This window comes from Sciurus carolinensis, chromosome 5, assembly GCF_902686445.1.
Source record: "Sciurus carolinensis chromosome 5, mSciCar1.2, whole genome shotgun sequence".
Classification (NCBI taxonomy): Eukaryota; Metazoa; Chordata; class Mammalia; order Rodentia; family Sciuridae; genus Sciurus; species Sciurus carolinensis.
Genome location: NC_062217.1, coordinates 146,936,715 through 146,954,909, shown reverse-complemented (window position 1 = coordinate 146,954,909; position 18,195 = coordinate 146,936,715). Strand labels below are relative to the sequence as shown.

At 35.0% G+C, this 18,195-nt stretch overlaps 1 protein-coding gene across 8 annotated transcripts in view; it reads right to left on the bottom strand.

Moving 5' to 3' along the window:
- Window positions 1-18,195, bottom strand: part of R3hcc1l (R3H domain and coiled-coil containing 1 like) — an 81,083-nt gene continuing 62,888 nt past the window's right edge. For all 8 annotated transcript variants that reach the window (XM_047554232.1, XM_047554234.1, XM_047554237.1 and 5 more), the window contains 5 exons: window positions 16,101-16,276; window positions 10,524-10,594; window positions 9,553-9,648; window positions 8,937-9,077; window positions 1-787 (listed from right to left, as the gene is read on the bottom strand). In XM_047554232.1, the coding sequence (XP_047410188.1) occupies window positions 720-787; window positions 8,937-9,077; window positions 9,553-9,648; window positions 10,524-10,594; window positions 16,101-16,276 (552 nt within the window). In that variant the 3' untranslated portion in view covers window positions 1-719. The remainder of the gene's footprint in view (window positions 788-8,936; window positions 9,078-9,552; window positions 9,649-10,523; window positions 10,595-16,100; window positions 16,277-18,195) is intronic.

Genomic DNA, 18,195 nt, shown 5'->3' with positions numbered 1-18,195 from the left:
TGTCATAAAAATGGCCTTTAATCTCTCTTAAAACACATTACTGCTTAAACTGAAACTGGTACACAGCTCCCCAAGACTGGCTTATGATGAGGAATGAAGCTGGCACCTGGCTGCTATGCAGCTGGAACAGCACCAGGTACTGAACTCAGTAAACTCTGGAGTCCAAATATCCATATCTGCTGCAGTTCACCAACTGTAGAGTTCTGGGACTGGGAGTGTAGATTCTATGTAATGCCAACTACACCAGACACTGTTCTGTCTCTTTGTATTAAGTGCTTCCTACTTGCCCTCTGATATTGCTGTTCCCAGCTCTGTGAGGTACTAAAGAATGTTCTGCCTTTGCAAGGCCTAAATCTCCCATCATAGAAGGTTTGAATCCTCTTTTTCTGATTTGCCTTTGCTTTAGACATTTTGAGAAGTGTGACTCACACTAACATGACTTGCCCTGTCCAAGGACTTTTGGAAGTCACATCTTCCATGTTTCTTCCCAACTGATGGCTCCCTTTTATACACCGTAGTGCAATTCCAAAGAGCTGCATTTAGGAGTGAAGCAGGACTCTATCTTCTCTCCATATACTCAGTCACTCTTTGTCTTGATGGCCTTTTCTCTTTCTTTAACATGCACATCTGCATGTACATGGCTGTGGAAGGATCCTCTTATCTGAAGACTATGGAAACACTTTTTGATTCATGGAATTATCTCTTTCATTGCATGATGTTCAAACTGCAGACTGGTCTCTGCCTTCCCAAATGTCTTCTCGTTGCTTGGCTTCCAATCGTTTTCTCTCTGTAAATAAAGGGCAATGTTGAATGTGGTTGTGTACTTCAAACAACTAGTGACTCTCAATTTAAAGTACAAGGAAAATTTTAATCATGATTCAGGGAGACTTCACAATCACCTTTTACCTGATTCCTGAAGTTAATGCCTTTAACTTAACCAAGAGCTTTGTAAGTGAAAACAATGTTGTTTGTTTTTGTTTTTGTAGTGCAAGGGATCAAACCCAAAGCCTTTCACATGCTAAGCATGTACTCTATCACTGAGCTTCACTCCTAGCCTCACTGTAAGTCTTTTATATAATCAAAAGAGAGAGATATCGGATACTGGAAACTAAAAGTATACGGAATAAGTTAGAACCTAGCAGGATCAAGATTCTAGTCTTGCTTATATGTATTTATTTTAATTCCACTTTTCGACTGTGTTCCGTGCTTTAATATAATTGTCCATTGTTCCTAGAAGTGTATTGATCTTCATTAACATTTCAACAGGAATCAATAATATGTTTTAATATTCTCTTTCTACTCTTGCTCAAATAGAAACAGCAGTGACTTGGTTTTGCTCAGATCTCCCTACTACCTACCACCTTACTGAAAACACATTTTAGAGGCAAACCAAATTTCATTATTTTGCAGAGCACTTCCAGGAGTCAAAAATCTTGGGGAATATGTGATTCCAAAATGGGAAAATGACCAAATATAATGAAAGGAAAATAAGGACTATTTCTAAAAACAAACAAAAAAGTATGAATCTGAGTAATCCTTCTTCAATTTTTAATACAGAAGCTTATTTTTTCATAACTCCTTGACCAAGACCTGAGACAAGATAGTGGCATGTGCCTGTTAGTCCCAGTTACTTGGGAAGCTGAGATGGGAGGACTTACTTGAGTCCAGAAGCTGGAGACCAGTCTGGGTAACATAGCAAGACCTCATCTCCAAACACAGCAAGAACAAAAACATAACATACATGACACCTTTGTTAGGTGTCATAACACAAGTTCTAATTTTATGCCCATTTATCTTGACACTATAAAATGCGTGATAAGCCTAAATGCTTCTTTTCAAGGACTACTATCTATTCCAGACTGATAATGTCTTAAAGACTTTGCAAGTAAGTCATGAGCCAAGAGGACTGCCGAAATCAAGGTGAGTATAACACTTGCTCTTTGAACATCTCTTTTCAAATCAGCAGAAGTCCTTAGAAAACTCCTGAGCTATATCTGATTGTACTTTAAGGCCAAAAAAGTTGGTCAGGAAGCTGCCTGGCACTTGGAAATGTGAGAGAAATTCCCTGCTATTTGGGCACCATCTTGTGGCATGATCTGAATACAGCAGCAAAGTTACAAGAGGCAAAAAATGGGGGTCCACAAACTGTGAACTAAAAGCTGATTACTTCATACAGTGAGTGAGTAGCCTGGGGCTGAGCTTTAAAACAGACTTGAATTGGGCTGAGATTCTCCAGAAGCCAGCATGAAGGATAAATGGCTTGCCCAAATGATTCCAGGATTCCTGGGAAGGCAGTGTAGTTTTGATTCTTAGAAACATGGAAAAGTTAGGAGATCTAAAGGCAAAGGCAGACCTGGACGAAATCAACTAAAAAACTAGTTCTAGATTCCAAGGAAAAGTGAAGAAATCAGAAAACTGAATTATCAGAACTCAAAATTTCCAATAAGGTAGGAAACAAGTCAGAAAGGTAATATAAGAGTTAAAGAAAAGATACCCAGGAACAACAGAAAAATATGACTAGCCCATAATCCACAATTCTAAAATCAAAACAGTTCTGAAAACAAAGGTGTTTTGTTTGTTTTGCTTTTTTAAAAAAAAAGTTTGGATTAAAACTCAGTGATGGCAAAACCTGAAATGATACAAGGCTGTTTATAGTCTTTATATATTCCATTTAATGGAGAGTCACACACTGCTATAGATATGTTGATGTGTTTTATTTTGATGTTCTGAAACATGTTTTATGGATTATATTACCTTTCTAAAATCTGGAAAGTTCAGAATTCTAAAACAGGTCTTACACTAATGCTTTCTAATAAAAATCTAGCTCAGTATTACCAAATATATGTAAATGTAAGAGAAAATCCTGGTGCTAAACAATATGAGAAAACTAGTAACACAGGAAGACAAACTGATAAGCACAAAGCGAAAATGTGAGGCATAAACTTAGAAGTGCAGAACATATAGCATAGAAGAATACAGATTGGATACGATTTTAAAAGTAATTTCTTCATTTTTAAAGTGAGAAAACAGACTCTTGGGGAGCTTAAGTGACTTGATTAAGGTTACATAATAAGTGGAAGAGCTGAAGCTGGAACCCAGGTCCTTATTTTAATCAGTATCCTTTCCACAAAAAGGGGAAATAAATGAAAAAATATATTGACAGAAAGATAAACCTATTGTCCTTTCATTAAAGAGAAAAGAAAGCAGATAACAGCTGACAGACTGCATGAAACAAAGCTATTAACTTTACCTCTAATAATTAAAAGGAGGTAAACAAAGCCCAATAGCAACCATAAGGGCAAGAAACTAAGGGAGAAAAGAAGATAAGCAGGAAATGATAAACCTAAAATATTCAGACAAACTTGGCCCTGAAGACTTTCAATCTGTAGTATAATAAAATGACAATTTATGTATTAAATGAATTGACTGACATCACGGAGTGGTCAATTAACCACTTCTCATTGAGGAAATGGAAAGTGTTGAAGATTGAAAGGGCCAGTCTAGTGTCATGTGTTTTTAAAAGAAAGAAAAGGAATGTAGACTTTAAAACATTGCTTCTAAACCTAAGATAAATTATCACAAAATCCACTTGCAGTCACCTACAAAGTAATAATCAACATGCTTTGTAAAAGAACAAGCCTGGTCAAACTAATTTGATTGCCTTCTTTGGTGGAGTGACAAACTTGGTACACATCAAGGAGAAGTAACCAAAGTAACCCTTGTTTGGGACACTGGGGATTGAACCCAGGAGTGCTTAACTACTGAGCCACATCCAAAGCTCCTTTTATTTTGAGACAGGGTCTTGCTGTTTAGGGCCTCACTAAATTGCTGAGGCTGGCCTCAAACATGTGAGATCCTCCTCTATCAGCCTACCAAATTGCTGGGATTACAGGCATGTGCCACCATGCCTGGCTCTTCTAAGTAACCTTTTAATTTTAGCAAGGTTTTAGATTTTAAATTTACCAAGTATTTATATGACCATCAGTATAATGGGAAAATACCATCCAGATCTTATAAGGAGGCATTTAATTCTGAAGAGAATGATAATCATTGTATTAAATAGTTAGCATCAACTCAAGGAACCAGTGGTACTCATTTTAGCAATACTTGGGGTTGACATTTTCATCTCTGATTTAGGTAAAGGAAGTAAGTTTATCAAGCAACAACTGACACCAAAAAATTGGGAAACACGGCATCTCAGGGGGAAAAAAAAACACATTAAAAATATTGTTAGAAATGATGCAAACTTCAAACAACAAGAAAAAAAAAAAAAAAAGACACCATGAAAATACCTGAAGGCCTAGATTAGGAGTTGGCATCACAGCACTGTCCTTTAAGGCAGAATAATGGAATGCTTACAAAGGTTTTCAGAAGGTAGCAACTGCTAATTTGTTGTATTACAGTTGACTTGGTAGAGATGACTTTAAGGTCCTTAGTGATTTAATTAATCAAACTAGGTGATCAACTGTGTATTTATTCTTCTAGTTCTGTGAACCAAAATATGGTCTTTTAGTACCAATTAATCACCTCCCCTAAGAGTAAAATGAAAATTATGAAATAAAATTATAGTAGGCTTTGAAAATGAGAGGGCAGCTTGTTCTGAGAGGTAATGAGATCTATCTTCAATTCTAGGTAGGTAACAAATGTTTGGAAAAGCAGAACACGGAAAAATTTTACATATATTCCTGAGTTTGGTCTTATACTGGTTTAAAACACATGATTAAATCAAACAAAAGCACTCCAAGATGATCTATATTTTCTTTTTCCACTCTTAGGGCAGCTCTGATTTGTTATGCACTCTGCTGAACTAAAAAACACTTTTCTCATGTTCAGGGACCACGTACTAAAGCTCTCTTCCTCCCAATATGTAAAATGTGATTCACTTTAAAATGATTTGGGTACTTCCCTTTTCCTAAAACTTTCCAGAAGAACTTATATTTATGAGTCTCCTTTTCAAGACACAGATTTCTCATAAAAAGGGTAAGAAAAATTTAAGTAGGGTGGAAAAACCTAGCAGCTAAAGTATTTAAAACTCAAAATTACAAATTTCAAATTCATTCATTAGGAAGGTTTCATATGCAGTGTTCAACTCTGGATTTTAGAAAAGAAAAACATGGAGGACATAAGAGTTCAGAGTAAAACCACAAGATTTGTGAAGAAAAACTGAAGTAATAACCAATGTCATTAGAGTATTCAGTCTAATGTGTTGAGTATCTTTCTATGTCCCAGTACTATGGCAGGCAATAGAGCTTTTTGTGTAGGAGAAAGAAGGGCTGGAAGATTATTACACAGTATTAATGAAAGTACCTATACCAGTAAGGTATACAGTTTTCAATTTCCATGCTAATTCTGGACAACCGGAAATGGAAATGGTCATTTCAGTACTCACCAAGAAAGAATATTATGATTGATTAGCCATGTGATCATGGCACACATGGTATTTGCCATGTGTGATGGATAAGGAGCATATAATACAAATTTGTCATTACTTGGTTCTTATTTAGAACACTAAATTCTCATTAGTAATTTGAAAGAACAGTAACTTAAATTTGTAAAGTACCTTGCTAAACATTTTTACATATTTTAACTTATATTGTGCTCAAAAAATTCCCCCTGGCTAGGTAAGGTAAGCATTATTTTCACTTTGTTCGAAAGTGGGGCAAAGAGAGGCATAACTGACTTGCCCAGGGCCACACAGCTAGTTAATGGAAAAATATCTATTAGAACCCAAATGCCCTCATTCTTAAGTGATTTGCCCTTAGTCTTTATAGTTAAAGGTTGTTAGAACAGAATGGTGTCCAGATGTTCTATATTTCTACTAAGGGAAAAAGCAGAGGAAACTGGTTTCAACTACCATGCAGAGTTAAGTCAGACCAAAGGAAGAGTTTTCTAACAGTGAAACTTCTAACCACTGGTACAGATAACTAAATGAAGCCTGTTATATGAAATTCTCTGGAGACCAAAAACATTTATATATAATGTTTAGATATAAATGAATGTTTTAAGTCTCTAGAAAATTGCGTGTATAAAATTTTTTCCCCCGGGGGAAAAATGTCAATTGTCTTAAAAGTTCATCTAGAAGGATTATAGTATTATAGGTATGTGGGTTTTAATTAAAAGACCTATATTCAAATCTCTACTCTCATTTTACCAGATAGCTGACCTTAGATAGTTACTTACTTTCTCAAGGCCAGCTCTAAACTGAAGATATCATCTGTCCCAAAATTATCATGACACAATACTATCACAACATTTTATACTGACTATCTGGAATTTCCAGTCCCTTTTCATTTAAAAAAAATTATACACACACACACACACACACACACACATTTTATTTTTTTTTTATTATTATTATTATTTTTTTTTGCAGTGCTGAGAGGATTGAACCCAGGGCCTTGTGCTTGCAAGGCAAGCACTCTGCCAACTGAGCTATATCCCCAGCCCACACACATATATGTTTAATTTTGAAATGATAGGAGAATTGGAGTTTGGTTCAATGGTAGAATGCTTGCCTAGCATATGCGAGGCCCTGAGAAGTCCAATCCCAGTACAGTAGAAGAGAAAGAGGAAGAAAAAGAAGAAATAAGAGGAGAAACAATTGCTTCAAATATGTAAAAGCAGTCCATATTTTCTTCCTTACTCAAGGCACATATCTCCACTATATTTTTAAGTCTTAAAGAGGAACCAAACCATGCCTTCTAATTCTAAGTAGGAAGGATGGTGCTTGGCACAGGGTAGGTGCTCAGTGAATGCCAAATGGAGGTGACAGAGCATTACAGAAATTTTAAAATGAGAAAAGTAATGACGAAGAATCATGCACTGAAATCTATGCTCGATTCACTATATAATGACAATGCTACTATTAATAAAAACAGCAACAGCTAATATTTATCATATTCTAATTATAGACCTATTGATACAGAAGTGAGAATTTCTAGTTTCTAAAGATGACTAAGTAATTTTCATGGATTATCTCATCTGATTTCCATTTTGTGGATGAGAAAACAGAGGCCTCCTGAGACTAATTTGCATAGGTCACAGTTAGTAAATGTCAGAGATAAAGTATGGACCCAAGCAATCTGATTCCAGTCTATAATGTTATCCACTGTGTTGTGCTGATTACACTTGGACCAAGAATACAGGTTCTGCTTAATACCTAAATAAGACATTTAATTTTCACAGGGAAAAATAAGAAATTAAGTAAGAAGCTTTGAACTCCATGTAGACAAGTACATGAGTATTGGCTCAATAAGAAAGATGCCAGAAAGAGACTCAGCAGGAAATTTTCCATATGCGCATTAACAGATATAAAGAATAGGAGAGCTCTGAAGCAAAATAAAGGAAGAGTTCATATAGCCCTGTTATCAATAAATAGGAGGAACCTATCACAAAGAATTTTAGAAAAGCAACAGGATACTTAACCAACAGTCTCATTTTTAAATGCATCATTGAAACATCCTTTGTAGAGCAAGACATTTAAAACAAATACTTCCAATGGAGTTGCATGCTGATGTGCCTATAGAGAACTCAAGGGAAATGCTCAAGATGACATCCATGTAAAACAAACGCTGCAGCATTTGCAGAGATACAGGTAACATTACAGTGACAGAAGCATGGTACACTGCTAAAGGAGTCGTATCTCCTCCTTTAGATACCACTGTTGTTACTCTCTACTCATCTTTTGAGGTAACTATAGTTATCAAGCAGAAGTCATTTTCCTCAGAGATAATCAATTAATACAGGGTAAAAGACACTGCACATTCTTCTTTAATCTAGTTCTGTTATTGCCATATATAAAAACCAGGGGAATCTTCTCCTGTTTCTATAGTCTATAAGAAGCCTTTAGGTGAACAATGTATTGGGAAAAAAATCAAAACTGCCTCATTATAATCATTAAGTTTCAAAAATTATTTCGGTTCAACTCTGAAACTCTAGCACCTGCCATGACACACTCTGTCACTGGTTATCTGGCCAATGCAGCTGAGAGTCCGCAAGCTGCCTGCTATCACCAAAGCAGAGTGGACAGGAAGTATTAATGGCCTTGTTAGACTGGCAATAAACAAGGAGTTTGAAACTTCAATTCATTTAATGGAAAAATGAAGTTACTTTTCAGTAAGTGGAATTTTCAGAATAAATTGCCTCCACAGATTCCACAGATCTGGGGCTAAGGCAATGAGACTGTCTAAAGTCTGAAGGTTGATAAAAAGTACTTAAGTGCCAAGCCTGAGGCCTAAGTCTTTACTACAATTCAAAAGCCTATAAAGGGGAGAAGCATTTTAACCTCACTCTAAACTATAAGAAAAACACTACTTATGGATCAGTGTGAATATTTTCTGAGAAATCTTAGGCACCAGAAAATCATTAGAGGACAGGTCAATCTAGATATACTCTAATTGAGTCCTTTAGGACAGTCTTAAAAAGAAAAAAATTTCTCTTACACATATTATTACCAATGTCAGTTGCTAACTTTTCCTTAATTTGTCTTCTACCTAAGATTGAAGTCTTTTGATAATAGCATGGTGATATCATGGCAATTATGGTTCAATAAAACCATAGTAAATACATTTTTCTGTCTGGGGGACTGAAATGTTTTCATAGGAAAATTTTTCCATATTTGGAGCAAAAACTACAGAAAAAGCCAGGAATGAGCTGAGAAAACCAACCTATCTCTTGAAAAACAACAGCAGGAACGTGGATTAGGATGCCTTGGTACATGGAACAGGAAAGAAATTTTGATCCTAAAAAAATCTATCTCCTGAATGTAAGGCTTGAAAACAATTTCTATACATGTGAGAGGCTTCTACAAAATGGAAATGACAAAATGAAATGGGTTTTGTTCTTTATTTAACAAAACAAAACAAAACAAAACCCACACACATGACTTACAGTGAACTATAAGGGGACTAGAGAAGAACACTATTGTGTCAGCTCACCTCGGGCTTCTTGCAATTTCTTTAGCTCTGCTTCCCGTTCTGTTTTGCTTTGTTTGCTTCGGACACCAAGAGCACTGATAACTAACCTTCTGGCTAGGGCTGCTGAAGTCTCAGGTCTCTCCTTTGCTGGCTGGAGGAACTCTACAAGGGAGAAAGGGAGGAAGAAGGAGGGAGTAAGGAAAAGAAAGCACTGCAGCACTGAGTGATTTAACTCAGTAATTAATACACAAAATAGACTAACAAGGGCTGCATCAGCAGTAATTAATACAAGCCTGATAGATGACATCAGAGGAAATTAACGTGGCAAAGCACAATCTTGGCTTCACTATCTGCATTAACATAATTTCTTATAGTGACTATCAAACGGCTAAAACAGAAGTAAACTAGTTAGGATTGACATCAGAAACTGGTTGCTGCCTTGCTTGCAGGAAGTATTTCCCATTCTCCAAGTTACATTCAGATGGTATATTTCCAACATGGAAATTTTGTTCTTAATTATACTTCCTTTAACATGAAAATAAAACTGATGTCTTTAGAACTCTGGATGGTATACTCTGTTGGAAAGAGCAATAATATCACCATCAACAAGGAAAACACTCAGAAATTAAAAGCTCACCAGCATAAGCTCTAGCTTTGGCTTTGGCTGCTCTTGTGGCCTGTGACAAGGGCCGGATCTTCACCATGGTATGTTTAATACCCAGAGCATCGCGAGCTACAAGGAAGAACAAACATAAAGAAGGAGAAGACAAGGAGTGAAGTGATACAGAAGGAAATTTAGGTCTAGTTCTTAGAATGTATATTTCACAGATGTTACTTTTTTTATTCACAGCAAGAAATTATGTTGTAAGATATATACAATCTGTGAAGAATTAATAACGATGGCTCTATGACCAAATCCAGGCAACCCACTTGTTTTTGTAAATAAAATTTTACAAAACATAGCCATGCCCATTTGTTTGCATATAGCATGGGCTGCTTTTTTCTGCTACAACAGCAGAGTTAAGTAGTGACAGAAACCGTTTCTTCACAAAGCTTATAATTTATTTACTGTTTGGACTTTTATAAAATAAACTGGTAAGCCCATGTTCTAGGTGGTCCACATGGGAACCAGCCTTCCCACATCTCTAATTTCTCTGAATGCCTCTGTATCAGACCTATCATGAGTTAAATGACACATGTGCAAAAGGTCCAGTCATATATCCAGAGAGTAGGCATTGTTTCTCACTGTATAAGTTAAAGGGCTACTTCAAATTCATTTGACAGAGGGAAAAAATAAATAAATAAGATTTAGTCCCACTGGCTTCTTAAATCTCTATCTGTAATCTGTTCATGCAGTATCATGACTGACAGCTAAAGTGCAAGTAACCCTGGAAGGAGTTGACTATCTCTCCAAATACCACTGGATTAAGGTGAAAAGAGAAAGTGAGAAAATGGGGGTACAAAGCACAATGCCTTAAAAATCTTAATTCTATTACTTTAGGAGCTGAGTAAAATGCCAACTGGCTGGAATAGAAGGGAAATAAAAACAAGCAGCAGGTGGAAATGGACAATGAGAAAGGAACACTGAAATGAACTGGGTATGAATACCTGTAATTGGACTGGAGAACACTCCTAGGGCATGTGTATCATCCACCCATTTAATATCAAATCCTTTCTTTCTGTAACAACAAACAAAACAATTTTATGTCTTAAAATACATTTTCCTTTTATGAAACATCTTTCAAATACAGTTGTATAAAGCATTTCATGAGAAACAAACACTCAGTGAGAACACAGGTGGAATGGAGATAATGACACACAAAAAAAGCCTGGAGGACAGAAGAAGCCATTGAATTTTAAAAGCAATAATATAACCATAAAGAACTATCTCAGAGTATTTTACATTCTCAGCCATTTTACAGACATCAACTAATTAATCCTCACAAGTCTCTTGGGGAGGCAAAGTATTCAATGTCCTATTTATAAGAGATGTTCTTATGGGCAGAGAATAAGAAAAGATGGAAAGAGCAAGCAGGGGAGGTAAAATAATATAGGAGGAGGAAGAAGTGGTCCGAGAAGGTCACTTGGATTTAATGCAAATATAAACTGTCAAGAGTAGTGGGCAAAAGATGGTATTATGCAAGATGCCATTCAAATTCTAAAATAAGAAAGTAATGGGAAAAAAAGCTATAAACCATAGAGGCTTACATATTCTTTTTTTACTTGTGGAAGGGAGGTAAGAAAGATGGTGGCAACATCAGAAAAATGGAGAAAAAAGAAACCATTGTAAGAAATATCAAACCAGATTACAACTAAAAGAATGAACATTTACATATCAGAACAATACCTTTATTTTGGAACAGAGCTACATAGAACACACAAAGAATATCAAGATGATGACATATACTTCGTATTTTTTCATCTAGAAGCTAACTGTTCGTAGACTCAATAGAGTTCACTGGAAAAAGCAAGGGTTTGAGGGTCAAATGTAAATGGATTCAAGGTTCTGCCACCTTGAGACCATGGGCAGGTTTAAACTCTTGAGGCTAGGTCTGCTCATCTGTAAATTTGAATGCAGTATCTTTGTCATTAGGTTGTGAAAATGGAAATGAGATCATCCCTGAAAAGACCAAGAATGTGGCATTCAGCACTCAGTGGGCATCTTATAAATGAATGGTGCACATTATTATTATTAATGACAATGATCATCAGAAAGATTATTAATACTGATGAAGATGGTGGTGAAATTATGAAGTTGACTCTGGTATCTTATTCAGACATTATTACAGGCTTTTGTACCATGACCTCTTTTAAAATTTTTTTATAAAAATATAAAGAAAAAAAAAAGACAATTGCTTAAATATCTTTCTTCTTTAATTAGACAAGAAAAAAAATTCCTTTGAAGGAAAATAAATAAAGGAGTCTTTGAAGATTAGTCAGAGAATTTCCTGAATAAAGGTAAGATGGGGATGGGACAGGGAAGAATAGAGTTACTTTATATTAGGTATAGAGGAGTAAAGGGAGAGGAAGGAGTATGGGGGAAGGAATGATAGTAGAGTGAAACAGACTTAGTACCTCATGTACATGTATGACTACATGACCGATGTGATCCCACAATTATGTATAATCAGAAAAATGAGAGGTTATACTCTATGTATGCATGATCTATCAAAATGTATAAATGCATTCTACTGTCAGGCACAACTAATTAGAATAAAATTAAAAATTAAATAAAAAGGTAAGATTAACCATGGCATAAAATGACCACAGGGGTTGAAAAGTGAAAAGGTTCAATAGTAAGTCTATACTATATGATAGTTTACAAAACAGATGGGAAAAGACAGATGGATTTTGAAGGATCTTTTAGATTTTGGGATTTCATAACCCTTAAATATCTTTTTTGGGAATACTTCTGGATTTGACAGAAAAACGGTCTTACAGGTAAGATTAGGAAGAAACAAGGCAAAGGGAAGTAAACAATTCACAAGAATTAACTATTTTTGAGGAAATTCTAGACATCAAAAAACAATCTCTGGTTTTACAAACTGTTATTATTAATGACAATCTAAGGTAGTTCTAATTTGCAATGCAGTATCATTGGCTTCTAACTGATATTGGGTCTTAACATAATTGTAATTAATTAGACTGACTGACCTATACTACCCATTTAGAATAAGGTTTATGCCAGAGATTAACTGTCCTCTAGGATTCATTTATTTCTTCTTTCTTCAGTTACAGAACTGATGATCTCCCACAGTCAAGTTTTAGCTAATTAAACAAGTACACAGTTGTCTGTTAGTTTTGTGCATTTTACAACTTTATATAAAAACCAAACATTTGTTTTTATAAATAAAGTTTTATAGTTTACAGCTACACACACTTGTTTACATATTGTCTATGGCTGCCTTTGTAAAAAAACAATACAGCATTGTCTAAAATATTTACTATCTAGTCCTTTAAGAAAGTCTTAGGGACTTTATCCTAATATATAATCTTATGAATTCTAGATGTAAATAAGTTGAATTTTAAATTTATAATCAGACAACAGACTTGACACATATTTTGAATATTCAAATATTAAGTGTTTACTACTTGATAGTGACTTTTCCTCAAGACCCTGAACATCTTTTTCATAATAACGTGTTTCCTGGATTACCTCTTTATTCCTATGGCTTAATTTTTTCTTGTAAGTTAGATATACAGAGGTATAATTGACTCCTTTATCTTCTCCCTCATGCCTGCCCCCTTTTGTAGTACTAGGGATTGAATTCCAGTCCTGTATGTGCTAGGCAAGTGCTCTACCACTGAGCTATATCCCCAGCCCTTTTAACTGTACGTTATCTTTTTTTGAGACAGTTTTACTAAAGCTGCCCAGGCTAGCCCCAAACTTGCAATTCTCCTGCCTCAGACTCCTGAGTAGCTTGGATTACAAGCATGAATCAACTCCCTTAGATATTTTCTCCCATAAATACATCAACTATATACATATCAAGAGCACAACTGTTCTCAAGCTCAATTATATCAGCTAGACTTGATATTTTCATCACATGAGTTAAATTAAATTAAATCAATGAAATATGAGTGTGAAGAAGAGTTGTGTCTATAAAAACTGCTGAATGCTTTTGAAGACTAAAGAAAGGCAAAATCACTAAGGAAGAAAAACTATTATCAATTATGTTTGATAAAAGGTAAAAGAATTATAAAGAAAAAAGTTTAGTCCATAAAAATATGCACTCAGGTAACTGAAAATATAAAGTTCTTATTCTACTTTAAAAAAATTAAATTATAAATTGCAGATGAGGTATTATGAGGGTGATTTAAAAGAGCTCTTATCAACACACCAATGACTTAAAACACAGAGGGAGGTGGGATGGGACTACATTAAAAGACTGGCAAGTGAGTGAATTCCATAAATGGAATTTATGTACTAAATTAAAATAATTGTGACAAATAACAAATTTTAAAAAACATTCTCCATTTGACTATTTCTGAGTGGCCAGAAAAACCATAAATCAATAATTTAATTTAGAGATCTCCAAGTATCCCTGGCACTTGGCAGGAAAAAAACACATCCTTCTCAGGAGAAACCCTCTTCTTTCATTGTAGACCTCAATTCCCATAAATAAAAGTCTAAGGATTATTAGTGCACAGTAAGAAATAACTAAGACCTGCCCCACCCCACCCCCCATACACAAAGAAAGTCATTGTGAGCAGGGATTTGCAGAAACAAAAGATACTAAAACAGGGCCCATGGGTATAGTTCAGTGGTACAACTGACCTAGCATGAACGAGGTCCAGGGTACAATCCCCAGTACCACCAAAAGAAAGATACCAGAAACTAAACTAAAAGGACTTCAGGTAAAGGAACTACCACACAAACACTACAGAAGGTCTACACACTTAAAATATATTATGGTTGATATCCTTAAAAAGAAGAAAAAAAATGAAAAATTTGAAGAAAGCAAACTGAAAAAATGACCATGCAACCAGGTATGGTGGTACATGCCTGTAATCCTATCAACTCAGGATGCTGAAGCAGGAGAGAGACAGCCTAGGCACATCAGTAAAACCCTGTCTAAAGATAAAAAAATAAAAAGGTCTGGTGATATGGCTCAGTATGTAAGGCACTCGATTCAATCCCCAGAACTGCAATTGATTCATCAAATAAAAAATAAATTTAAAAATGTCATGTAGATTTTTAAAATGAAAAATTTTGAAAACTGGAAAATATAATAAATGAATTTTAAAAACATAATGGATGTATTAAACAGCAATCAAGTATAACTGAAGAAAAAAATGAGTGAACCAGAAACTAAAACCAAAGGAATTATTCAGAATGCAACTAAAGGTATATGAAAGAAGTAACAAAGATTAAATGAGAAGGTCTAATATACATATAATTGGCAGGATATTAGAGGAGGTAAAAGAAAGACTGAAGTAAAGGCAATATTTGAAGAGAGGATGACTAAGATCTCTAAAATAAATGAAAAATATTAATCCATGCATTTAATAAATCCAAATGATATAATCTCAGTCAGGTTAAATAAAAAGAAATCTATAAAGCCCACATCACAGTGAAGACGAAAATAACAAAGACAAAGAAACTCTTAAGAGCATACAAAGAGAAAAGATAGATCACAAGCAGAAGTGACAGTTGTCAAAATATCAGTTGACTTATCATTAAGGGGAAGTCAGAAGACAGTAGAAAATCTTCAAATTTCTGAGAGAAAAATAAATCGCCAATCTAGAATTCTATACCCAGAAAAAATGCCTTTCAAGAATGAAGCTAATGATTTCAGATGGAAGATACAAATGACGAATACAGAAAGAAGATAAATCTAAATGCTGATACATAAAATTAAAAAAATGTCAAATGGAACTAAGAGAAAAAACAAAAAGGAATCAAATAGTCATAATAGTTGGGGAAGGGAGAAGTGGGAAATGGAATTAAAAGTCCTTATAATGTTTAGATGGAGGGGGGAAATTTTTGATTTAACCACTGGTAAGTTAAACATGTATTTTATAATTCTAAAATAACCACCAAAGAATAGAAACTGATTATCATTGAAAAAAAGTGGAATATATAAAAAATATTAAAAGAAGACTAGAAAGAAAAAGGACAAATAAACACACCCAAAAAGATGGCAAGTAAATATAAAATACATATTTGGAAATAAATCCAAATGTATCAACAATTACAATAAATGGAATATATGTACCATGAAGGTGGTTTTAGGAGTCAATTATGATGGTATTCTTAAATGATAAAATACAGTCTAGAAAGGCTATCTGGCATTTTTGAAGAACTCAGGAGTAGATGGATATAAAAGATTTCTTCCTTTTTTTTTTTTGGTACTGGGGATTGAATTCAGAGTCACACCCCTGGCCCTATTTTGTATTTTATTTAGAGACAGGGTCTCATTGAGTTGCTTAGTGCCTTGCCATTATTGAGGCTGGTTTTGAACTCTCCATCCTCTTGTCTCAGCCTCCCGAGCCACTGGAATTACAGGCGTGCACCACTGCACCCAGCTACTAAAGATTTCTAATGGACCTGGATAATTAAACAAATAAATCTAATGCTAAAATAAACAAAAGGGAATATGAAAACAAGATGACTTTTCGGAAGACACATTAAAGACTTCATCCCACCTTCCCTAATATCCATAACCACTAGCAAATACTTACTGATAACTGCAGAAAACCCGTAGAAGGTCTTCTGTACGAAATTCTTGGGGGAAGTCATAAATTTCAATGACATGTGGAAACTCACATTCACTGAGATCAATATCAGGAACTTCATGGTTGTAATAATCAAATCTAGGTTCCTGGATGCTTTCCCTGTTCTTCATATTCCCTGAAAACTAGGAGGAGAAGCATATAAGTGACTGCTGACATCAAATCAAGGCATTATAAAATATCCTCTCACATATAAAAAAATCCTGTTTCCCTGTCTCCATGATCCCATTCCTTAAACTTTCACACTGTCTCTGTATTAATGTTATTCATAATACATACAATGATGACCAGATGTTTACCATCCAGTTTATATTACAAATGTGGGATAACTGAAAAGGTGTTGAAATTCCAGTGGATGGTCAATGCATGAAACTTGTACCTAACAACCAGTATGGGAGCAAATATAGTCTCCTCACGGGGCTGGGGATGGAGTTCAGTGGTAGTGTTTATCATACACAAGGCCTTAGGTTCAATTCTCAGCACCACAAAGAGGAATTTGTTAAGACAAATGTAATTTTACTAAAAATTCCTAGCATGAGAGTTCCCTAAAGAAGTTCTCACTAACAGTGGGCTAGGGAAGTAGAATTAATGGTAATGGAAAGTATCTAAAATTCTACTATCCTATTAAAAAACAAAACACAACACAATAATCCTAAAGGCTATTAACTATTTCACAGCAAACAGAAGGAGAAGGGGAAAGAGGGAAGCAGCAGCAAGATCATGACAATCATGGCTCACTCACTCGTTAAAAAACCTAGACGCAACAACTGTCCAACGCAAAGAGCTGCCAGATCCTTGGTGTATCTATCTGCTCTTCGTTGACCAAAATTCTAACTAGCTCCTTTCATGTTTTCCCTTTTATGTTGTGCCTCTTTTCTAATCAAATAAGGAAAATGAGAACTTGGAATCCTAAGTATACATCTCCTTGCCTTGGAGAAATGAAAAATAGGTTTGTTTTATTGCGGAGGAAGGAAGGAAAAGATGAAGTAGATAATACCAATATAAGTGTTTATTTCTGTGACTGTAGTTCCTTTTCTCCACTTAGTCTCACAGTTTTACATCTAAAATAATGAGAATAATAATAGTATTTACATTTCATAGACAGGCATGTGCACTAAATGAGACAACATAGTAAATGCCTACCATACCACTTAGCACTCACTCAAAAAAATAAACCTATTTTAAACAAGTTTTAAAGTGACAACTCTACTACATCCTAAGCACCATGTTAGTTTCACTCTACGTAAGATATAGGAGGCAGGAAAAGACTGTTCCTTCCACTGTAACAAGAAAAAAAAAAAACCAGCTGGTCTATAAAATCATATTTTTTTCTTCAGTTCACAAGAGAGCTGTTTGTCAGATAACCAAGGGAACTAAAACCCATAGAATGACAAGTTCCTCGCAAGGAGAAACAGAATACACAAGGAGTTTTCCCTTTGGCAGACCATGGAAAGAAATGGCCATCAAAGAAGTGGGCAAAAATTATCAGCTAAACTTTCAACAAATTCTTAAGTCTGGGGTAGTGTTAACAGTTTAGGATAACTCAGACAAGAGGAGTCTGCAGTAACTCAGGAATCAATCCTTAGGCCAGTGCCACACTATCTTGATTGTCATAGCTTTATATTAACCTTTGAAATAAAAAAAAATAAGTATTTTGACTTTATTCCTTTTTAGAACCATTCTGGCTACTTGGGGACTCTTGAATTTCCATAGAAATTTGAGGATTGGGTTATTAATTTCTGCAAAAATAGGTAGCTAGGACAGCATTGAACATATTATCCAATTTGGGAAGTATCTTAACAATAGTAAGAGATAAACATGAATGTCTTTCCATTTCTTTAAGTACTCTTTAATTTCCTTCAATAATGATTTCTGGCTTTTTTACACTTCTTTTGATAAATTTATTCCTAAATATTTTGTTCTACTATAAATCCAACTGTTGTCTTCATTTCATTTTTTGATTGCTGGCACTGACTTTTTGAGTTACTTTGTAAAAGCTAAACCAAACAAAGCACTGCATATTATTTGAGCATTTGTAACAAGT